Source organism: Podarcis erhardii (assembly GCF_964252035.2).
Source record: "Podarcis erhardii genome assembly, chromosome: 6".
NCBI classification, from domain to species: Eukaryota; Metazoa; Chordata; class Lepidosauria; order Squamata; family Lacertidae; genus Podarcis; species Podarcis erhardii.
This window is the reverse complement of record NC_138510.1, coordinates 25,966,597-25,991,432: the sequence shown is the minus strand read 5'-3', so window position 1 is coordinate 25,991,432 and position 24,836 is coordinate 25,966,597. Positions and strand designations below refer to the sequence as shown.

General features: G+C 42.0%; 1 protein-coding gene across 5 annotated transcripts in view; it reads left to right on the top strand.

Moving 5' to 3' along the window:
- The window catches only part of PPP1R16B (protein phosphatase 1 regulatory subunit 16B), a 79,216-nt gene that overhangs the window by 44,299 nt on the left and 10,081 nt on the right, over positions 1-24,836 (top strand). The window contains exons 1-4 of one of the 5 annotated variants that reach the window (XM_081867757.1): positions 5,408-5,563; positions 6,278-6,333; positions 16,292-16,362; positions 21,889-22,034. In XM_081867757.1, the coding sequence (XP_081723883.1) occupies positions 6,306-6,333; positions 16,292-16,362; positions 21,889-22,034 (245 nt within the window). In that variant the 5' untranslated portion in view covers positions 5,408-5,563; positions 6,278-6,305. Of the gene's footprint in view, positions 1-5,407; positions 5,564-6,140; positions 6,334-8,446; positions 8,674-16,291; positions 16,363-19,012; positions 19,487-21,888; positions 22,035-24,836 lie in introns of those variants that run through there. The other 4 variants (XM_081867756.1, XM_081867755.1, XM_081867754.1 and 1 more) reach the window with 4 other exon arrangements.

Here is a 24,836-nt window from a genome sequence, read left to right as displayed (position 1 = left end):
TGGTGACAGGCCTAGAGACCTGTGAGGTAAAGTTAAATTAGTTAGGTACGGGTAGCCCTGAGGGAGAAGATACAATTATGAGGCAAAATGGCAGTCCTCTCCAGGCATGGAGGACACGGGTGGCGCTGTGGGTTAAACCACAGAGCCTAGGACTTGCCGATCAGAAGGTCGGCAGTTCGAATCCCTGTGACGGGGTGAGCTCCCGTTGCTCGGTCCCTGCTCCTGCCAACCTAGCAGTTCGAAAGCATATCAAAGTGCAAGTAGATAAATAGGTACTGCTCCGACGGGAAGGTAGACGGTGTTTCCGTGCGCTGCTGTGGTTTGCCAGAAGCAGCTTGGTCATGCTGGCCTCATGACCCAGAAGCTGTCTGTGGACAAACGCCAGCTCCCTCGGCCAATAAAGCAAGATGAGCGCCGCAACCCCAGAGTCGGTCACGACTGGACCTAATGGTCAGGGGTCCCTTTACCTTTACCTTTACTCCAGGCATGGGGAGGGATGTCATGCAGATCATGGCACAAACTTGTTTTCTATTGATCTGGAGGGCAGGGCCTGAACCAATGGGTTTAAATTGGAAGAAAGGGGTTTCAACTAATCATTAGGAGAAGCCCATGTCATCTGATTGCCCTCCAGTTTCTGTTTCTCATTGGGACTCAGCAACGTTCATCACAATATGTTTTGGATGCGTTATAAACATGCAGCACCAGGTGGTACCAGAGAGCAATAAAGGAATTTATATGGATTTTTACATAGGTTTCCCCCCCTTTTGTTGTAACAATTTAATTTCTGACTTATTTATAGCGTTTTATCCTGTGTCTGGATCCACCCATGGACAGATGATAAACATCAGTTGACTTTTTCCCTTTCATATTGTAAGATCGGCAGTTCAAATCCGCACAACAGGGTGAGCTCCTGTTGCTCTGTCCCAGCTCCTGCCAACTTAGTAGTTCGAAAGCACGCCAGTGCAAGTAGATAAATAGGTACTGCTGTGGCGGGAAGGTAAACATCGTTTCCGTTCGCTCTGGTTTCCGTCATGGTGTTCCGTTGCACCAGAAGTGGTTTAGTAATGCTGGCCACATGACCCAGAAAGCTGTCTGTGGACAAACGCCGGCTCCCTCGGCCTGAAAGCGAGATGAGTGCCACACCCCATAGTCACCTTTGACTGGACTTAATCGTCCAGAGGTCCTTTACCTTTTACCTTACCTCCCTTCCATAAAGTCCATCTGCAGTTATTGTTTAAGAAAGGCTGAGGTAACTCTCAAACAAGATACAGCACAAGAGTGCCTCCATTGATCCTTTTCATGTGTGCACGCGTCACATAGGAACACTGATGTGGGGTAGAAAGGGAGCCATTTTAAAGTGGAAGGCTTTCCAACTTTAAAGGTGTGAAAAGGCACTGGCTGAGGGTTCCTGTCTTTGCTGCTGATTCCAAAGGGTGTTTCTTCCTGCTCTCAGGGGAGCTGTGCAGCAGCTGCCTTAAGCACAGCCTGACTGTTAACATGGTGTCAGGCTGCACAGGAGATCATGTTGCAGACAGCTAGACGGGGAATTCTTCGGTTGCTTTGCTAATTATGATCACTATAGTTCCCCGCTCCCTTTTGAATTTCAGGCCTAGTAGACTGCATCTGGTGTAGTTCTTTAATTCAGATTTTGTATTTACTCAGCTGGAATGCTTATGCATTTGGATTGGGGGGGGGATGCAGGTTCAAGGCATTTGCTTACCTGAGAGCAGACTATTTTCCTTCCATGATTGCAGGGGCAGAAACAGGCCTGTTGTGGAAAAGGTGAGCAGGTGTAGGTTTTTGCCTGACGGTTATCTTCACATACGGCTAGAGATTTGACTAGCAGAAAACACTGTTTCTTTTATTTTGACATGAGAGTTAAGCATGCAGACCCCTTTATCCTGTTTGAGGTTCCACATATATCAAAATAGACCAAACTTCATACATTAGCAATATATTTGAATTGGTTTTAACACAGGGATAAGGGAAGAAAATTTCCATCATTCCTAACCATCCCCCCTACATGGCTGTTGTGAGTTGGAGAACTGCAGGTTCCTCAACCCTTGTTAAACCCTTGGCTATGCTGACTGGGGCTGATGGAATTCAACAAACATCTGGAGGGCCAGAGGTTTGCTCACCTCTGCTCTAACTGCTATTGAAGGATAAATTTCCTATGCATCAGAACTTTGATATGCACGTACTTTATGTAGCCTTTGTTTGAAGACGGAGAGAGGAAGAGAAGTGCTCAGATTTTCTTACTATTAAAAAATAAAATTCTAGAGAACATGAGTAATGGTTAGGAAATTATAGTTGTAAAGGTCAGCATTGAGAATCTATATTTTTGCTTTTTTCCTATCAATGCAAGTAACTGTTGCTATGCAGGCTACTACCAACAAATCCTTGATTTTGACTGGAACATGCCAAGTTGGCTGGCAAAGCATGTACCGTAATTCCCTCAGGCCTGCCATAGCGATGCTTTCAATATGCATTTTCATTACATAAAGGAAGAAAGGAAATAATTCATTTTGTTCTTCATGTTTTCAGACTGAACCTTTGATGCATGAACTAAATGTAGACAAACACCAACTTGTGGGATTATGGAGTTAGGTATTGTATTGAACTGCCTATACTTCCATCATTTTTCTCACTATGAAACAATTTATAATTAGGAATGTCAAAAGAACCCACTAGTTCAGCATCTCTTTTCCTGCAGTGGTCAAGGAGAATCATAGAATGGATGGGACCACAAGGATCATCTGATTGCAATGCAGGAATCTTTTGTCCAACTTGGGGCTTGAACCCGCGACCTTGAGATTAAGAGTCACATGCTCTACCTCAGTCGTTCTATTTACAGCATATTTCACTTTATGAAGAATGTAATGTCATTATCATTATTATTATTTAGACAATTAATATAATATAATATAATTAATATATTATAATATATAATATAATATATATAATATAATATAATATAATATAATATAATATAATATAATATAATATAATATAATATAATATAATACAATATAATATAATTAATATAAAGTGGCGTACAAGGAAGATAGTACAGTGAAAATCGAAAACAATTAAAACTATAAAATCAGATTTCAGCTAAAATGTCTGCTGATTTTTTATTTTATTTTTTTAAGTATTCGGTAGATGCCAGACATTCAGTAAGGAGGGGGCCTGTTTGACCTCAATCAGTGATCAGGCAGGGAATATAAGGGTTTCCATCTTGGTAGCAGCACAGTTCAAGGTGGACTTTTGTAGCACTTGCATTGATACACATTTGCATGCCTTCTAACCATTGCAGCTTATCAGTTCAAAGCACTTTCCCTGTGCTTAGCTAAGAGTTGTCCTCTTTGGTTATCATTGATACTCACCTTTCATCTCCTAACCTCAGTCTGCAGGACCAGACATATTTGCATCTCTGAAATCCCCGCTCCCAGCGCCCTTCCTGGTATAGATGGCGCACACACAGTGCGCTGCTTGAGAGCTACATGTATTGGAGGAATATTCCCCAGGGATTATGACTTACTTTGAAATCCGGCTTCATTGATTTTACAGAGTTCACTGGTTCTGTTCTGTTGTTACACAGAAGGACTACAGATCCCTCAAAGCAAGCACCATGATTTTCTCAAGGAAATATGCTGAGGCTCCTGCCAGAAACCCGCTGGTAGCATCTTGAAATATGTTGGCACGCCAACCTTTTTGCCTTTGCCAGCAAAGAACGAGGTCACATTTTACCCACATGACAACCACACCTGCGCTTGCAGTCTGGACAGTGAACTTCTGGGGTCCACAGTGTACTGCGTCCAATAAATACAGCATTACATGCATGCCTTCTCCCTTGCACGAAGCTGGCTCACTGTGCCTCGCCCTCTCTGCCAAATAAACATAATACTTGGCCCTTGTGTTGAGAGGCAGTGGCAAGTGGGCCTTTATGGGTCAGTATGGAGATGACAGAAGGGATCACTGTAGACTCCTTGAATCATAAAACTTTTAACCCTGTTGACATATTAACATGCACCATTTGAGGTTTGGGCGGGACCCTCACCTTCCAGCACCCTCATGCCATTCATGCTTGCCTGAGTAACATCATGAGAAGAATGTTTCCAGCTACCCCCCTCCCCTGCCTCTGGGAGCCTTATAAGAAGCTGTCGAAGGAAAGGGACTATGAGTAACATCACAGGGTGAGCTGCTGCCTGAAGGGGATGCCCAAAGGAGCCGTGTTCCTTTGGGGAAACTGAGGCCTAGACATCTGATCTGCTGAGCTTGATTCTAAGTTAATTTGCAGCAAACATACCAGCAGTGGCCAGAACATCGAGGACCAAGGTGAAACTGTTCAGACTCCCTTGTTTTTGCTACTGCCCGGAGGTTTAATACTACTGTGTATGACATTGAATTTTTTTATTTTTCATTGCTGTTAAATTTGCTGGATGTTGCTGTTTTATTGCTGCTGTTATGAAATTATTCTTGAAATGGTTGAATTTTGGGGGTGTATTTTTCTAAGCTGCTTTGAGCATAATTTTTTTTGTGGCAAGGCACATAATGTGGTGGCTGTGATGATGATTGTAGAAGCAGAAAACCTTTAAGACAGAAGTACACATTTTTCAGTCTCTTGCTCTTCCGGGGGGGGGGACATTCCTTATTAGGGATCCGTATGACATATGGGCAGTTTACTATTTGCAATATCATTTGGAGCAGCCCAAATATCATATTTTGGGCCTGGGGGCGATGCAATCACTGCAAAAGATTTACCCTGGAATGGAAAATTTAAGTGAGAAGTGCAGGAATGTCCAGTGAGCAGGAAAGCTTCACGGATCTTTCTTGCCTATATTTCTTTTCTGGCATGATGTATTCCAGGTGTGTTTCTCCATAGAAATAATTCTAAAAGCACTTCTTGGAGAAAAGCCAAGTTTTTGTATGAAGTTATTGTCTTGTTTAATGACATGCATTTTAGAGTTGATGAAGTGCTCAGTGAAGACGAAAGCTAGGCCAAAAGTTCAGATGAGCTTGGAAGAATGGAACAGGGGTAAAACGCCCTTTTGCCTGCTGCTGCTACCTCTACTTGCATTCTTGCAGCAACAAAAGCAGGGCTCCTCCTAGCTGTTTTCTGCCCCTCCTGGCAGCTGCTAGTCGCCATTTTGTTCCTTGCATAGTGCCATTGTGACCAGCGGCAGAGCGGAGCAAGCCAATCGGATGCCTGTGCCCTGCGCCCAGGGGCAGGGCCAGCCGGGGCAGGATGCTCTGAGGAGCCTCTGAGGAGTCTTCTTGCCTCCTCCCACTCAGCCGTCCTACAGTTTGGGGGGGAGGCGGCAGGTGGACCATTTGGGGCAGCACAGGAGCCTGCGGGTGCCCAAGCCACTACGTCACTCCTAGGAGAGACATGTGGCTCAGGTGCACTGCAAGGACCGTGGTGAGTGCTGCCTGGCATTTTGTCACCCCCCTCAGTGGTGACACCTGGAGTAGACCACCCCTACCGCACCCCGCTTCCTCCGCCCCTGATTGTGACCAGTGTTCTCTTCTCATGTAGCATGGTTTAGTGGGGCATCCTGAGGTGGGGTGGAAATGGCTGCCATGTAGAAGGAACATAGGCCGGATAACCTAGACACGTTCTGAAATTCATTGGCCATGTCTCCTCACCCAAAAATAGTTGAAATGCCCCTTCATCATTTTGCTGCCCATGAATGTGAGGGGGGGGGCTATGCATTTTGTCTCTGCCGTAGTCAAATTTTCCTTTGACAACAACTAAGGCAATGGGTGGCATTGTGGTCTAAACCACAGAGCCTAGGGCTTGCCAATCGGAAGGTCGGTGGTTTGAATCCCTGCGACGGGGTGAGCTCCCGTTGCTCAGTCCCAGCTCCTGCCAACCTAGCAGTTTGAAAGCACGTCAAAGTGCAAATAGATAAATAGGTACAGCTCCAGCGGGAAGGTAAACGGCATTTCCGTGTGCTGCTTTGGTTCTCCAGAAACAGCTTAGTCATCCTGGCCACGTGACCCGGAAGCTATCTGCAGACAAACGCCGGCTCCCTCAACCTATAGAGTGAGATGAGCGCCGCAACCCCAGAGTCGTCCGCAACTGGACCTAATGGTCAGGAATACCTTTACCTTTACCTTTAAGGCCATATTCACATATTATGGATATGTGTCAAGGTACAGTGAATTTGCATGGATTACCTCTGCCACTGACATCCACAGCTACATTTGAAAATGGGAATAGAGTCTCTGCATGTACAGGTGTATGCATATAAAGCTCTCTCCTTGTGATCAGGAACCCTGAAAAATCAAAGTCTCCAATCATGTACCAAGAGCCCTACTTACCTACAGGTATATGGGGGTGGGGCGGTCTGTTTTGACCTTAAAATGAATGTGTGGAGGTCAAGGGTGGTAGTCATAGAATCATAAACTTGTAGAGTTGGAAGGGACCCCGAGAGTCATCTAGTCCAGCCCCTTTGCAATCACAACTCGCTGTTGCATACTTGAAGCTTGTGTTTCCATTTCCATCCTCTGTGTATTCATTAACCATGGAATTGTTATGGTTTTGTGTTTGGCTGAACCTACCAGTTCAACATTATACACCGTGACATCACATCCAGTGAAGCATATGTGTAGGATCTGGGTGCAAGGTAGATTCTTGGCCTACCCCATAAGTTTTGTTTTCATCTTACGTTTCCGGATATGGTCAGCCAGTCACCGCAAATCACAATGCCATAAAATGTTGAGTGAATGGATATAAAATTAAACCTTAGGAATAGCTTTCCTTAGCAAACTCTTCTGCAAATGTGCAGATGGTATCTAAGTTTCAAATATGAATACATTATCAACTTAATAATGATTAAAAAAAATTCCATTAACTTTCCCAGTTTTGGTAGGTTCAATTTTTGGTGTATTTGTCTTTCAGTTTTCTGAGATTCGCTCACCAGGCTGTTGTTGCCTCAGAGTTAATTTAAATGTTTACATTCTCTTCCCAAATAGGTTTCTTAGAAGAAGCATTTGTTTAAATGGGCTTGACTGTACTGCTGAGATAAAGAGCTTTCCAGGCTCATCAGAATATATGTTTTCACGCAGTTTTGCATCTCAAGTCTCCAGAATAAAACAACTGCTGGGAATCATATTGGAAATATTCTTCACTTTGCAATTCCACAAATACACATTTTATTATAGTTTCAAAGAGAAGTTGCCCTCAAGCAGAGACATTGTTTTGGATGCCAGAGCAAAGATTAAAGCTAAGGGTGTTTTTTTTTATATATGTAAAAAGATATATCTATGAAAGAAAAGTGAATAGAAACAGCTTCAGCTATATTAACTCTGATCCATTAAAACATATTCTTTCAGCATGGTATGCCCTAAATACTTTGCACTATAATTCCCATCATCCCTGGCCATTGGCCAGGCTGTCTGATGTTGATGTGGATTATAGTCCAAAACACATGGAGGCTACAAGACCAGGGGAGATTGTGATATAATGATTCTTGTCTTTGTACCTGCTAAGACAAGTAAGACCAGGGGCAGCCCGTGCATGTGGCGAGGTGAAGCCATTTGTCTCAGGAAGCCAAACCAATCCCCTTCCCTTGCCCTCACTGCTGCGACTGTGCCCATGCTACTGCATTGTGGTGGCAGCGTGGGTACAGCCTCAGGTTGAGGAGACAGTTGTGGTGACAGGGCTGGCAGCAGTAGGCGCACCACAGTGGAGGCAGGGAGGGGGCAAGGTGGGACCCCAGATCTGTAGGGGACATGGGCATCAGGGCAGGAGCAGCATCTTGGCCAGCCCTGAGTAAGGCCAAGGTTCTGGCTACACATTAGGCTGGCAGATCTGGGATTGATCTCTTATATCTAACATTATTTTTACTAAATATAACTATGGGATATTGCTGGTCTGAATGGGGAAGTGGCTTGGATACTTTCCCCCTGATCTAAACCTCCCTTACGGAAGATATTTGTTCTGTGGGGTAAGGGGCGGGAACATACAGGCACTGTATCATGCCTTAATTTCTCCCTCCAAAACAAATAGCACCTGGGGGAGGATTAATTTGTGAAAACAGCATATAAAAAAGGGTTTTAAAAAGTCGCAATGTCACTTCCTCAATGAAATATCTATCACCAATCTCCCTGGATAAATTGAAGCTTGGTGATCAGTTCGATGAATTTTTTTCCTGGCACAGGCACCAGGTAGCGTATTTTATCACATATTCTGATATGGAACTTGATAACCTTGGTGTCTGTGACAGGTGGAAGGAATATGATAACCAAACTTACGGCACCTGCAGCAACTTTCCTTCCTTAAAATTCAGTATTAAGTTAACACAGATTCGACAGCAGGAAAAGTTGGATTCTGTGACTCGTACACAGTCTGCAGAATGAGCACACTTTCACCCACGGTTCTCTATTTTGCATAATGTATTCTGCTTCTGATAGTTACACAAGAAGAACCCTGTTGGATCAGAGCGCAGGCTCATAGACTCCAGCATCCTGTTCCCCACAGTGCCAGTAAGATACTCATTGAAAGCCCTGCAAGCAAGACATGGAGGCAATAGCCCTCCCTTGCTGTTGTCCCCTAGTGACTGGTATGGGACTCCAACTCCCATGAGCCAAAGCCATAATGGCAGATGGTGAGAAAGGATGGACACTGTAGTCCAACAACATCCAGAGGGCCACAGATACTTGAAAGTGAGTGTGGCCTCCTCAAACCTAAGGACTGTATGAGCTGCTCGGGGAAGTGGAGTGGGGTATTGCTGTTACTAATCTGCCTTCAGCCCTAGGGAATATATAGCATAGGTGATGTTTGACCTGGAGGGCTTCCTGGTCCAAAGATTATTCAATTCGCCCCCAGACTACACTATCTCTAAATGTGACCGTCTCTGACATGTACTTGCCAAACGTATGTGAATTACAAGTGACTTTTGGTTCGCTGTGTTCACAAATTAATTGGTGCCATGTGCAGTGTGGAGTTATGCAGTGCAAGGTGTGAAAAAGTCCAGAGCCTGTTTCTTTTGTAAACTTGATATTACTTGTTTTGCAATCAGTCTCATTGTTCCTTCTGCACTGAACCAGTGAGTCAGTTTCCGTTGTTTGTGTGATTTGATTTTTTTTTTTTTTTAACAGTTATACAAGAGACAGAAAACACAAAGCTTACTGCAGGAGGTGTGGGCATATATTTTACTTAATAACAGTGGAGTCGGTTGCAATTTGACTGTGACTTTGAGCATGGGAGGTAGGAAAGAGATGGTCTAGAAAATAGTTTTTTGTGTGGGCAGCCTTAACAACAGGGTACCAAAGATCTTTCAAAGGAGACCGAGGACAGAAAGAATGCTGTAAAGCAAAAAGGTTGTTGAAAGTTCAGCAAGGCAAATTAGCTGCTGGCTCCCAAAACATTAGGTTATTATCAGACCTTATAGGTGCACTAAAAAACAAGGGTTGTGTGCACGTTTGCCTCTTTTACAAGTTACACGGTCTATGATTACTTTGAAATGGAGTTGCCATCCAATTAAATATATCTTAAGTTGATTAATTGTAAGAGTAGGGCCATTGCTAGGCACCTAAAGGACTTGGGGTGGATGCTGATGACACTTATTGGCATAATATTTCCATATGCTAATATAGATGCCTCTGGCCAGTTTAAGATGGCAGTGTATTTTGCAGTGTGTCCTGCCAATGGGTATGCAAAGTTTTTGAAAGAGGGAAATGGGTAGGAAAACCAGGGCTCGTGCAAAAGACCCCAGGCTACTCTCTATTAACTCACCAGCTGAAGATCAATGATCTATGTACTTGATGATGCACCAAATTTAATGCATTTTTGTGTATTTTTACAGCCAAGCACTATATTGCAAAATTTGGAAAAGTGCAAAATCTGAAGGATAGCTTGAATACAGTAGTACCTTGGTTCTCAAACTTAATCCATTCTGGAAGTCCATTCCAAAACCAAAGCGTTCCAAAACCAAGGCATGCTTTCCCATAGAAAGTAATGCAAAATGGAGAAACCCATTCCAGACTTTAAAAAACAACCCCTAAAACAGCAATTTCACATGAATTTTACTATCTAACAAGACTATTGATCCATAAAATGAAAGCAATAATCAATGTACTGCACTATAAAATAAAAAGACAGTATTGTAGATGCTAAAAAATATCATCTATACCGTCACAAAAACAGATTAACCGAAAAAGCCTCAAAAACAAAAAAGCAAAATAAATAGCAAAAACAAAAGCGCCAAACTTAATTCATTCCAGAAGTCTGTTTGTCTTCTGAAATGTTTGAAGACCAAGGCGCCCCGAAAACAATAGCCGACAGCCGCATCAGACGTTTGGCTTCCAAAAAACGTTCACAAACTAGAACACTTACTTCTGGGTTTTCGGCGTTTGGGAACCAAGGCGCTTGAGAACCAAAGCACTTGAGAACCAAGTTACCACTGTAATCTGAAGGATATTTCTGTTCCAATCTGCACATTAGTTCAGCAGGCATGGATCAGGCCAGTTTGCACAGAAATTGCATTCCTCCAGCTCCTACACTTTTTTGTGGCTGTTGAACACCAGCGTCTAAGCAGTCTGACGCAGTGGCAAAGTGAAAGCTTGCACACAGATGGAGGTCTGAAATGTAACTGAAAGGTCAACAGAGTGTTTTCTAGGAGTGATAACTCCTCAGGACTAAGCAGTAATCTGAAAGCAAAGAGGCTTTGTCAAGAGATATTCATGAAAAAGAAATGCGGGGGGTGGGGCGGGGCAGGAGAGAGAGATATTCTGGAATGAGGCAACAGTCTAGCAGTTTATCTTAGCTGTGTGAAATTTCCTCTTGCACATGGCCTCAGTAAGGAACAGATGGTACCTTGGAGGCCCAAATCCTTGCACAGCGATACCATATTGTGTAGCTGGCATGATGAAGGTTGTGCATTATAGGCATGAGGTAGTCTCTTTGGGCTTTGAACTCTCTGAGCCTTGAGGAATCTTTTGGAAGTGTGTCTGGATTCCTGGCTCAGCAGGTAAGACTGGCCGTATATCATAGATTGTGATAAAGAAGCTGCGTTCAGAAGCAGAGCCAGCCCTGAAGAATGATTGGATGCTCTCAGATAAGAAAAGTAGGCCTGATGTACTAGAACAAGCTGCAGCTATATATCACAGTGCATGACCCTTTGAGCAGTTAAAAGTGCAAACCTAAACAGTCAAATTTAACAGTAAAAGAATGTGGCTAGTGAAGCAGAAGTTGCTGCATGCTATTTGCTAAAGTAGAGTGGGCCTGCAACTTACGCTTACTCCCAGCACTTGTGATCGCAACCTTACATGGGTGGGTGAGAGAATAAATAAATGGAAGTGGAATCTACACACATATAAAAACCATTTAGATTTTTTTTAAAGTGTTTTTAAAAATACATTGAATTTTCCATAAGGCTCACCATCGCTATCTAGTATCACCTTGCAGCTGTATAGCTGAGTCCAGAGAGGGGAAAACACAGCATTCCCTGCTTTCCATTTATTTATGTCAGTAATTGGGCTGGCAGGTGAAGTTCCGCCTGCCTCTCCAGTGTGTGAATGGAAAACTAAGCTTCAATGCTCTGACTTTTCAAATATCCTGAAAATTATAATGACAAGGATTTTCTGTGACCTCACAGAACTCCTGCTCCCAGGGTATCCTAGAGCAGTGTTTCCCAACCTTGTGCCTCCAGCTGTTTTTGAACTACAACTCCCATCATCCCTGACTAGCAAGACCAGTGGCAAGGGATGATGGGAATTGTAGTCCAAAAACAGCTGGAGGCACAAGGTTGGGAAACACTGTCCTAGAGGAAGAGTGTAACTATAGAAGCAGTATAAGATTGGAGTACATTTTGCAGTTCTTTGCATTCTTGAAGTTCCTTTGCTGTAGTCACTGAGGATCTGTTGCCAGAACACTGTTGCAGAATCTTGGGGGATTGTAATGAGGTGTGGCAGAAAAACCAACCTGCTGCCACTGCCAAGTCCGCAGGAATACAATCCCACCTACGCCTGGCCCATTCATGGCATCTTCTCCATCAGCTGGAAACTGGCCATTAGCCTGAAAACACTCTGAAATTTGCAGGGCCTCCTGAGCACCACTGTATTTGTAACTGAGAGTTAATGTTCTGAACGATGATAAAATATCAGATGGCTCACACAGAGCCATATGGTTAACAACCTGCATTTCAGAAATATATAAGTCAGCTTCTTACTTGGTTTGTAGAGGGATGGTCACGCATGTTTTTATCTACAGTGTGAATAGAGCAAATTGTTTTCCTTTTTTGGTGGGGGAGGGGAGGTGTAATAGGAACAATTTCCCCATTAAACCTTAATCTTTACTTACAGCTGACTAAGCTATTCCAGAAAGCAACCATAGCATCGGTGGGTTGGTGAAATGAGGGAAACTGTCATGTGATCATTCACTGCATCTAATCCTCACAAACAACACCCTACCAGTGTTGGGAGCCTATCCCATCTGCGCTACAAAACAGCTGATGTGAGCAACTGCATCCCAGGAGGTAATCAGAATGATTTGTATGCACAGGGAACTGGCTCTTGAAAGTAGCAACATGCCCATGCTCAAGTTATGTGTAACTCATGACTTCTCCCCAGACTTGCCAGGACATTATGGAGTAATGTCTCCTCCTCCTCACTGTCTTGCAGTTATGACCATTTGGACCTTGCCATCCGGTGGAATTGATGATTGAGAACAGACAAAAGGAAGAATTCTTTCACACAGTACATGCCCATAGGATGTGGGGCTCACCACTAGTTTAGATGACGTTTGTGGAGAATAGACCTAACAATGAATCATGGAATTGTAGTGTTGGAAGGGACGTCAACCCCCTGCAATGTAGGAATCTCAGCTAAAACATCCATGACAGACAGCCATCCAACCAACCAACCAACCAACCAACCAACCTACCTACCTCTGCTTAAAAACCTCCAATAAAGGAGAGTTCATAACTTCCCAAAGGAGACCTTTCTACTGTCTAACAGCTCTTACTGTCAGAAAGTTATTCCTGATGTTAAGTCAGAAGATCTTTCTTGCAACTTGATGCCATTGGTTTGACACCTTCCCGTGAGCCTTTGGGACCCAATTCCTCCCAGCAGAACAAGGAGGGCACAGGGTGGAAGCTATGGAATGGAGGACGAGTGCCCACCTCTAGACCAAAGGGTTGGTCTTTTAAGACGAGTTATCCACAAAGGGGTGGAGCCTGGGAGAAGTAGTCTGGATGCAGATGCTTTTAAGGGCTCAGGGCAGAGCCATACCTACATTTCAAGCAAGTTCAATGCACATTTAAAGTGCATGACTTTCCCCCAGGATTCTTTGGGGGAAGTCATGTGCAGGGTCTCGATCTGCCCTCAGCTTGCCCTCAACCCTCAAGGGAGTACTCAGAGCTGTCACTGGTCCTGCAGCCACTGACCTGCCTTGCTCCCTTCCCTGTGGGATCCTGCATTGGGCAGGAAACCTCTGAAAACATATGTTGGACATAAAACTGGGAAGGTCTGCTGCCTTCATTCATAGGTTTTACAGATAAAACAGGATTGCCATTGTTAGCAATGGAAAATATATAGTTCCATGGGCTCTTTTTATGACTTAAACATACATGGTACTTCTCCTAAAATATCATCGTCAACGGAGAAAAGAATAGAACTGGCAAGTTTTGTTTATTTTGACATTTGTTCTCAAATGTAAGTGGGGAGGGGAGAACTGACAAGATTAATCTCCGCACAGTAACAGGATCATATCACTGAAAGCAGGGTCAACATGATTATACAGATCCCCGTGTCATTAGTACACAATAGCTTTTAAATGAGCCAGATTGAATTAAGCGTCCTAATGGAAATCACATCCAAAGTAAACAAGAGCAAACCAGAGCCTCTGTTGAGTGACACATCTATCCGTCAGTTGGTATTAGAAGGGCAGGGCGGTGTGGTTAGCCAGCCAGCAACAGAAGCATAAACATAAATTTGGATTTGCTAGATGAGTTGCACAAGTTATCTAAACTGGATATACTGTGAGGTGCAGTTCGACTGCATATGCCATACATGCTGGTTAAGCTCATTTTGATTTTCAAATATTTTTTTTTGGAGGAGAAGGATGGGAAAGGGGTAGAGGGAAAAACCCATAAAAGTATAAGGCTATCTTGTTATATATTTAGTATTTCTCTGTATTCAAGGGGGGGGGCAACTTCTGAGAGTACACTGCCTTTTTAAGGGATACACCTAAGATGTTTTAAGTAGAGCTGCACCAAGTTTTTGTGCATTGTTCTTTTTTAAAAAAAATGTTTTGAAATGTGGACACTGAGAGAGAGAGAGAGAGAGAGAGAGAGAGAGAGAGAGAGAGCGCAGCTAAGCAAGTTACAGGAACTTGGAAGGCATTTTTCCTCCATCTATGTCCTGAATCCTATTCATAATTACAAATTTGTAAACACACATTCACAGGTCTGTTATATTAGGGTTGTCTGAGGGAGAACTAGGCTGCCTGTGTCTTCAAGAAGAGTGCTGTGTGAGCCAGTTTTGTGTTCTTCAAATTACACTAATGTGCTGATGTGGAGGTAGAGGAAGACCCAGTCTCCTGGGTCCTCCTGCTTGTTGCCCTCGTCTGTTCTGTTCAGTGAGGTCCAGGATTCTTGATCATGCCATCCTCTCTGTGTAGCTGGGAGAATATTTAGAGGGCATTCCCATCTCACATTACTGCATTGTGTAGACTAGACCACCATTCTGAGGGTTCCTAAGGTAAACAGCCATAATGATTAAGCCATGTTATGGATCAGTTCATTTGTCCATTTGAAAATGATAAAGGTAGATAATGCACTTTTGGTATCGCAAATGCCTAACACGTTGTGGTAATCCAACCCATGCACTGACAGGGTTTTTCTTTTTACATAAAATAACAAAGTATGATCACCTTTGAGCATTCGCTGTTCCTAGCAATAACAAACATCAGTTATCTAATGGCTTTACATTGTCAACCACCACCCTCATCTAATTGTTTACGTCAGTGGACCTTAGAGACAGAATGCATATATAGGGTGGCATCCAGTGCTATTCCTACTCAGAGTAGATCCACTGATGTTAATTGAGATGGCTAAAATAGGTTCATTAATTTCAATAGGTCTACTCTATGTAGAGCCAGCACTGGAGACAACCCATTGCCCAAGACATCTGTGATTTCAATTTATTTAGACACATCTTTTAGGTCTTCGCTTGTAATTTGAATAGCTGACAGAGAAGTAGCTTATTAACACTCACATTTCCTCCTGTAATGTACTTGATACAGCTTATGTTGTACACCATATAGGCTGTGTGCACAGCCTTTTAATGGAGTGCTCATTTAGTTCCTTTTAAAACTCTTCATTTTGTAGCCTTCTTTCCCCTTAAGGTTTATATATCCTTGGTCAGCATAATACTGGTTCTTTAGTAGCACTGGCTCCCCCAAGCCGTTGGAGGGGAGAGGAAATGAGAATGATTATCTTCTTGGCTTGTGTTTTCATTCATTCAGGAACATTACAGAGGGGTGAGCAAAATGCTAAAAGCAGTGCTTTCATTGACAAAATGTTGTTGGTGATTCAAAAACCAGACCCATGGAGGACCAGTTCATGGCTCTTGCAGCCTAATCTTGTGCAAAAGTCCCAATATATTCAGTGAGATTCTTCTAAAAGTTGGATTAAAATACAATTTAAAAACAACAACCATGTAAGCATGTATAAGATTGCAGCCTTAGCCACGTTGCTTTGGTATTCCATGGTAGTAGAGTTCTGGACCTGAAGACAAGAAGGGCTGTATTTTGGAATGCTCCTACTCAACACGTTTAGTGTATGTAGGAACTAGCTAATGGGGGATACATGTTTAATAGCTTCTTGCCATTGGATAATTTAACTCATGCATGGAGGTATTTGGGTCTTGGTGTGTATGTGTGTGTTTTTATGTATGGAGGTGTTCAGACATATAACACTTTCACTGCAGTAAAAGTAATACTGTTCAGAATTCTATCTCCTCAGTTTAGAATGTAACCTTGCATACTAATAGTGGACTCATTCACCAGGTGTCAATCCTTATGTGGTCAAAATAACACCATCCACACAGGAAATTTCAACAGGCATGGGAGAATCCCATTCTGTAGAACGGCCTCATAATAATTGATATTTGTCAGCCTCAAGGCTGCTGTTGTTACCCTGCAAGAGTCGTTTATTGGCTTGGGCATTTTAGCTATTGAAATCCTCTCTTTATTCTTTGTTGCCAGTTGTTCGTTCCATCTGAAGGTGAAATTAGCGATAATATTTACTGAGGACAAACTTCTCTGTTTTGTCTCTTGCAGTCTGTTATTTATTGAACAACAACTTCAGCCCAGACCTGTGCAATGAAGATGGATTAACTGCACTGCATCAGGTAAGTGTTTAGGGAAGGTGAAGTGTGATATCAGGCAGGGTCAGATGAAAGAAAATGCTCACGTAGGCTGTTGCCATGCTGTCAATGTAGCACGGGAGGAATGAACTAGAACTGCAGGAAGTCCCCAGTTACTTAGTAAGCCAAAGGAGATAAAAGGTTAATGTAGTTTGTGTTGATCTGTAGAAAAGAATAAACAGGGAACACACCTAGGATTCTGGGACAGAGAAAAAAAATAGTTGCTCCTCATTTTTGAAAAGACGAAGCCTGGCTGCTTTGGGTTTGCCTCTGATGTAGGTCATACCTTGGAAGTCGAACAGAATCCGTTCCGGAAGTCCGTTCGACTTCCAAAATGTTCTAAAACCAAAGCGTGGCTTCTGATTGGGTGCTGGAAGCCCCGTCAGATGTTCGGCTTCCAAAAATAGTTTGCAAACCAGAACAGTCACTTCCGGGTTTGCAGCATTTGGAAGCCAAAACGTTCGAGAACTAAGCTGTTTGAAAACCAAGGTATGAATGTCTTTTGTAACATTTTGTTGGGTCCTAATAAAGCTATTACCTGACTGGTGATTTCTTTTCTTCTTTTTTTAAAATAATATTTATTACTTTTAAAGCTTACAAAAAAGAAAGAAGAGAAAGAAAACAAAAAAGAGAAAAAACAATACAATACAATATACAGTGGTGCCTCGCAAGACGAAAAGAATCCGTTCCGCGAGTCTCTTTGTCTAGCGGTTTTTTCGTCTTGCGAAGCAAGCCCATTGACGGCTTAGCGGATTAGCGCTATTAGCGGCTTTTAGTGGCTTATCGGATAAGCAGATAAGCGGCTTAGCGGCTTAGAAAAAGGGGGGGAAAGGGAAAAAACCCCGCAGGAACTTGCAAGACATTTTCGTCTTGCGAAGGAAGCCCATAGGAAATTCATTTTGCGAAGCACCTCCAAAACGGAAAACTCTTTCGTCTAGCGAGTTTTCCGTCTTGCGAGGCATTCGTCTTGCGGGGCACCACTGTATAAACAATACAAAACACAACCTTGACACATTAAACTAAACACAATAAACAAAACAAAACAAAACAAAACAAAAACAATTTAAAAACATACATCATACCTTTTCCATACTCTATCTTTCATTCCCTTGTTTCATCGACCTCCTCTCACCTCCCTCTTTGTATTCCACTTCCATTAGTTGTTTCAGCAATTCCTTTCCATCTTTCTCTATTTTCTATCATATAAATGTCTTAACATATTTTTAATCTTATTTCCATTAAAACTAGTATACTTATTTAAGCTTAACTCCTTATAACATTTCTACTAAGGCCATAAAATTTCATTCCAACATTTTTCTATCACTCATTAATTTTACAATATTTCTATATATAGACTTTAAATTTTCCAATCTTCTTCCACCATCTCCTCTCCCCGGTCTCGGACTCTGCCAGTCACTTCCGTCAACTCCCTACAGTCCATCAACCTGGAGATCTTATGTCCGAGGCTCTTAACTCTTTTCCAAGTCCCTTCTGCAGGTCTTCTTCATATTCTTTGATGCTATAGAGCAGATCTCGGGGAAACTCTGACCTAACAATACTTTTGTTCCTTCTCGACAGGTCAGCCAAATTTCCATAGTTAAAGCTAAAATCCATGAAGTATTTCAGGACATGTTTCAAGATTCCTCCAAGTCCAAAGGCCCCCAGAACTCCAGTCTCCTCCTGACCCAAGTCCATGTACCTGACTGGGATTTCAATAAACTAACTTACGTTTTACTTGTTACCATTTGGAAAGCTGGCTGTACACCATTGGTTGACCACCATTGGTACACACACACACACACACACCCCTACAAATAATTTCACCTGTTGTTTTATATAGATGGTATCTAGCACCGAGTAAATTGGCAAAAATGTATAAATCAAAATCGAATAAATGTTGGAAATAAAAAGAGAAAGAAGATTCTTTCTACCATATGTGGTGGTCTTGTAGTAAGGTTAAAGCTTACTGAGAAATGATATATAATTAATTGAAAAAGATGTTTAAAATAACATTTGCCAAAGGAACCAGAAGCTTTCATTCTTGGAATCATAGGGGTAGAACTACCTAAACAGTACAGAAATTTATTCATGTATGCGACTATAGTGGCAAGAATGTTATTTGCCCAAAAATGGACAGAAGTCCTGATGAAAGAAGAATGGATACAAAAACTTATGGACTATGGAGAAATGGTGAAACTTACCAGAAAAACAAGAAATCAAGATAACAAACTTTTTATATATATATAAAAGAATGGAAATGGTTTATTGAATATTTACAAACAAATTGTAAACAGATAAGGACATTGGCAGGGTTACTGTAATAACCTGCAGTTTCATCAGAGTATATAATTAAAGTAGATGAATAAAAGAATAAGTTAAGTTTATTTAGAATATGCAGAAAATGATAAAAAAATCAATTTCAGGAACCATAGAAAGAGGAGGAAGTCAAGTTTTGAAATGTTAAGATGACTGTAAAACTATTGAAATGTGGAGAGGGAAAGAGAGAGAATGAGAGAGAGAGAGAGAGAGAGAGAGAGAGAGAGAGAGAGAGAGAGAGAGAATTGTACCTGTTGTTCACACAAACTGCACTCTGGCTAATAATTTTATGTTGGGTAAAATAGCACGGGGAAATGTTTAAACCTCACTTCCCGAGATCCAGATCCCCACATGCATCCTCACATCTGTTTTAATAAACTAATACAAGGATGTGGATCACAGCTGGTTCAGAAAGCCCCTGCCAATATTGGACTTATAGGCTAACCCAGTAGAAGACAGCTTTATGTGTTTTGAACGAACTGTGTAAGTTAACGGATGACAGCATAAGCAGAAGAGTCCTCAAACTGGATGTGCTACATGCATGTTTCTGATCTTCAAAACAACCCAAAAGATGATGAGAAAAGGACCATGCAGGATAATTGGCAGATCATTCTAGGGTAGATCATTATAAGGCAGATCATTCAGGTTGATAATGTGTTTGAATGGGCTTTTGATGTGAGGGAAATGAGACTGGACTCACTGTCGTATCCTTATTTCCTCAACTTTCTGAAATCAGATGGCTGCTGGGTTTTCCGGAGACCATCTGGATGCCTATTTTCTAGGCACTGAGGAGGTGGGTAGTAACAACAGAGGGAGGGTTGTTAAGCTGATTCTGGAGGCGGATAACTTCATCCAAATTTCGTTCTTTCTTAGTAGGTTTTGTAAATGCAGCTATTGATGCCCCATGGCTGAAGCCCAGATTCTTCTGCAAATGAGCATTATTTTTCTGGCACTGGGTAGTTGTTTACTTTGACATGCAAACTAGCTCCTGAAACAAGCTAAATATAAAGATATATATTTAAATATATATTTCAGCAAAGCTTCTAAAATCTTAATGGCAGTTGGTATCTGTTCTGGTTTGTTTGTTTCTTTGTTTAACTGATTTTATGTAAGTGCTGTTGGTTGTTTTAAACTGTTGTTCTGTTTCAAAAATTGTTTTTATATATGTAGTTGCAAACTGTTATTTAATATATGTAACTGTTTTAGATACATTGTTGTATTGTTAATCACGTTGAGGTGTCTCATAGGAAGTGATTCATAAGTTAAGTTAAATAAATAAATATGATGATGTTTCCTTTTTGTGGTCCCTATGGCAAAGGAAAACATTTTTGGTCTGTAAAAGTGACTTTCTAGTCAGGTGGGAAAGCTTCAGACAGGGATCTTTTGCAGAAAGCAAGCTCACTAAAATTATTGACTCCAGTATCATATATTGACCAGGCTCATTGTTCAGTCATCACATAGCTTAAAAACTGTTTGTTCCTCTAGTCATGAGCAGAAATGAGGACATACAAGGGTTAGTTTATACCATTTTGGTGATAAATGCAAACATTAATAGATAATGTGAACATGTAACAATGTCATATCACTACTGCAGATGGAAGGCAAATTTCTAGACAACTGAACTCCAGATATCCTTTTGTTGTTGGTACTGGACATTTAGAATTTCCTAGGGTGGTGTTTGTTTCATAATGGCACCACACTAAAGGCCCGATTCCAACATTATGTGCAATGGACTTCCTGGAGGGATTGTATTTGCATGTTGCGCCTCCTGTCGACATAGTGATCAGTTGGGTAGGGAATGAGGCAGTCTTTTAGATATCCTGGTCCTGGTTTGTGAAAATTCACCAGCATTTTAGTGCAAATTCCTCCTAACGTATGGATCTTTGTATGGTGTTTGCCTAAACTACACATTTTTGCAAATTGATTTCCCCTAACATAATGCATTTTTAAATATTAATATTTAAATATTTAAATATTATATGCATTTGCATTTTTGTGTACATCTCTTGACTGGAGAACTGCACCATTTTGAGAAGTGTAATGGATAGCTGCCCACATAGTGCAAATTAAGTTTGACTTTAAATGTGAATTGAATCAAATTTCTCCCCCCACTCCCATCCCAAAGTTATCAGGAACAAGCCAGGCCGAATTCAAGGTGTCACAATTAAGATATAAAGCCCTCAATAGCTTGGAACCAGTTTATTTAAAGGATCATCTCACCCCCATATGTACCCCATATGTACCCAGTTAAGTGCATCAGTCCGCTGGAACTGGCACTTCTGCAAGCTCTCCATAACATCTGCAGCTCCAAGATCTGTTTGCAGAACAGGACATGGATGGCGCTGCTTTTTCCCTGCCTTAAAACTGCATCATGGGGAAGCGAAATAGCCCTGAATTTTCATCTACAGCTATGAAGTCTAATTTTCTGGAAGGCAGATTCAAGGAAATCGCCAGAGATCAGTGGTTTTGTTTATGTGGTGGCCCCTGGGTGGAAAACACCAGCTTCTATATTCTGCACTGTAAGCTTTATGAAACACCTAGGCATAAGTATTTAGAGAAATCTTTAGCAGTAGTTGCTACCCTCCGGAATATGGATGAGGTTAAATATCTGTTGTCCAGTTCAGACAGGTCTGTAATGTTTAGCACAGCTCAACTTAGACAAAGCCATGTGGCCTTCCTTGAGTGCCAAGATTCTGTTTTTATGTATGTTTTATTTATTGTACAGGTCAAGTTTCTTTCTGTATGGTTCTTATGTATAATTTATGTCCATATGTTTCTGTTTGGCTGAAACCTGTATTTGGTTGCCTTATTAATAAATCTGAATTTGAATTAGCCTATAATGTTTGTTCTGCATTTGCAAGAAATCATTCCTTTAGTGTGGCAGCCCCTGTTCTTAGCATTCCCTGCCGGTTAATATTAGACAGGTGCCTCATTGTACAGTTTTCAAGGCCTGCTAAAACCATTTTTGTTTAGGCAATCTTACCCAGACATGTAATTTTACTATGTCTATTTGGTTTTTATATTTTGATAATTTTACTATGTTAGCTGTTTTAAAATCTGTGGGTGGTCTCCCCCCCCCTTTTTAATGATTCCCCCTCTTTAATGTAAACTTGCCTGAGATTATTATGTTGTTTAAGTGGGTTATTGATTTTGTTAAATGAAACAAAACCTCTGCTGTCTTTTAATTCTCAACAGTGCTGCATAGACAACTATGAAGAGGTCGTTAAGCTTCTTCTGAACCATGGTGCCAATGTCAACGCAAAGGACAATGAGCTGTGGACTCCTCTGCATGCGGCAGCAACATGTGGACACATCAACCTGGTGAAGATTCTGATTCAGCAGTAGGTGACCTGTGTTACTTTTCTGTCTTATGCTGGGCCGGACCCATTTTGAATACCTTTGATAAAAGTTGGGGTCCTTGTTGCTAAGTCATGTGTTTCCAGTCCATCCCCTCTGCTGTTAGTCTTAGCTGATCAGCAACACTTATTTGATTTCAAACAATGTGTCACCTGACATTCTGATGTCAGGTGATTGACAGGCAGGCGGACCTCAAACTGCCAAAGGTGGTCCATGGGGGTGAAGGACATCAGAATCAGACTTGTCTGATCCAGTTCACTAGCCTACTCTTGGCCAGCCAGAAACTACAGCAAGTAGCAGGAACAAGACATGATAGATGAATATTTTGGGCAGCCAGCCACACAGCATCCATTGTTTTTGTGTTCCAGAACAACAGTCCTGGTATTCCCCCATGGGTAAGCAGTCCTATAGTTCTTCATGACTTATTCAGATTAGACTTGGCAGAAGTGAAGGTTTGGATTTATGCCACACTTCATTTCATGTTACCACTTGATATAAGCTAGAGTGCCAGAAAGTGGTTCACAGAACAGTTTATTCATGCTACTGATGAGAAGGCCCTGTTCTGCATCTCAACCTTTTGTGCCTCATAGGGCAGAGGGACACAGGACAAAGTCTCTCTTAGTGCCCCAGTACATGGGCAAGTTCATGTGAGAAGAGATGGTCCTTAAGACATCCTGATCTCAAAGAGTTCAGGCTCTTTTTACCTTGAATTGGATCTGGAAACAAATTGGATTTGCCCTTCTGCTTTGCAAATGTATAATGTGTTGATGCTCCATGGAGATTCTAATAAAAAAAAAAAGGAAGAAGGAAAAGTAAACCACAAGAGTCTGATGTCAGCCATCTTGCATGTTTAATGTGCTACTTCATAACTGCCAGTTTCTGAGCCTACTTTATATGGCTGTTATGAATCAAAAATTGGGGGTAACCTGAGCTCCCTGGAGGAAGAAAGGGATACAAATATGGTAGGATAAATAAATTCTGCTTTGCCTGTGCCTCAATAATAAGAATGCTGTTGTTTTTGCACCGTGCCAGTTGATTCTCTGTACCAGAAGAAGCAACGGACTGGGAGTTTTTCCCCCAGAACACAACACAGCATGTGGTTGTTGCAATCAAAGTAGTATTCAGTAAGAAGTCTATCAGATCAAAGGGTCTGTTTAAATACAGAATCAAAAGGCTTCAGTGCCACAACATGGAACCCAGAGAGACCTGTAGAAGTAGCAGCCGTACAAAGGATGTCAGATCCTGTGCTTTGTTTGCTGATTTAGACGGACTCTATAAAAAGAACCTGCAAGTGTGTTTTACATTGTAATTTCCTCTGTTCTCATGGGGAGGAAAAATGAGCATGAATATCAATGGAAGCGACTGCCTAGTCTCCACTTCAAAGGGATATAAATGTCAAGGCAGATCAAGCTTAATCTGTATTAGGATATTATTTTCACGTTGAGGCCACATGTGGTTCAGAATATATTGGGACACCCCTAGGATTTTGTTACAGGCACGGGAATTGACTTGTTGAAGCAGAATGGTGGGCCTGTCGGTTTTGGTGCCCTGTGCAAAACGGAATGCATGATTGAGAGAAATGTGGGAATGGGACAGTGAAAATGCATGTGAGAAAGACAAGTTCTTACATCTTGGGGTGAGAGGGAGACAAGCTCTCACCGTTTGGGGTGAGGAGGGGGGCTGGTTCTCTTGCAAGAAGGCAAAGATCCGCAAGGTTAGAGGCAGCTGATGTAGTAACTGCATTACAGATTTAGGTAGGGTGGTGATAAAATTCCAGAGAAGCACGGTCTGTGTGACTCCTTAATGACATATGCTATTTGGACTGAGAAGCTAATCTGGAAGTAAGGGCTTTATACAGTCTGGTGTATCCCTACTGGCCTGGATTTATGCTGTGTGATCAACTGATTGTATTCAGGCTAGAACTATGGACTAGAGGGTGTTCTTGATCTACAGCAGCAGTGCAGAGTGGCCCTCACAATGGTGTTGCGACTCCCAACTCCTATCAGCCTCAGCTAACATGGCCAATGGTCAGGGTGTTATAATCCAACAACAACTGGAAGGTCACAGGCTCCCCGCCCTTTAACTACAGAGCCTAATCCACTTGGTTTTCTGAGAGACAAGAGATTAGAGTACTGTGACCAAACAGTGACAGCTGGAGGCTCCGATTCAGATTCTCTCAGGGTGTCTTGCTGTATTAAGTGGGAAGGAACTGTTGTTTTCTTTGGGAGTTTGTAATTGAAGGTATTTTCATTCCATCTTAGAATCCAATGAATTCACTGAAAGTCTTTCTTAGCAGTTGCCTTTCCTTATCACCTAGGGGGCAATCCTGGCAGCAGATGGAAAAAGTAGTCAAGGGGATACAGTTCCCCATGACTAAAGTAAGGTCTCAACTCCCACCTGCTTTGCTTCATTTGGCTCTGGGGGAAAAACACCTCTGAAACCCACCACAGTCCTATATGTCTCCAGTAATGCACTGTTAAGTTTTGGGCGCCATGTCTGAGTCGTTGTTGTCAATTTATTTATACCCCACCTTTTCCCCTGACAGGGAATCAAGACAGCTTACAAATAAAAAGAACAGCTAAAATCTTAAAGAAAAACCAATAATTAAAAAACAATTAAAATTGATAGAGTTAAGCCTATAAAGCAAACAGATAATTGCAATAAAAACAGCAGAGCACCATCCCTTTCATTAAAAGCAGTCAGTTCTCAAAAGCCTGATGGAACACAATTTGCTGTCACGTGCTGTGCATTACCCTTGAGATCCTTGAATCCAAGTGTGCTGATAT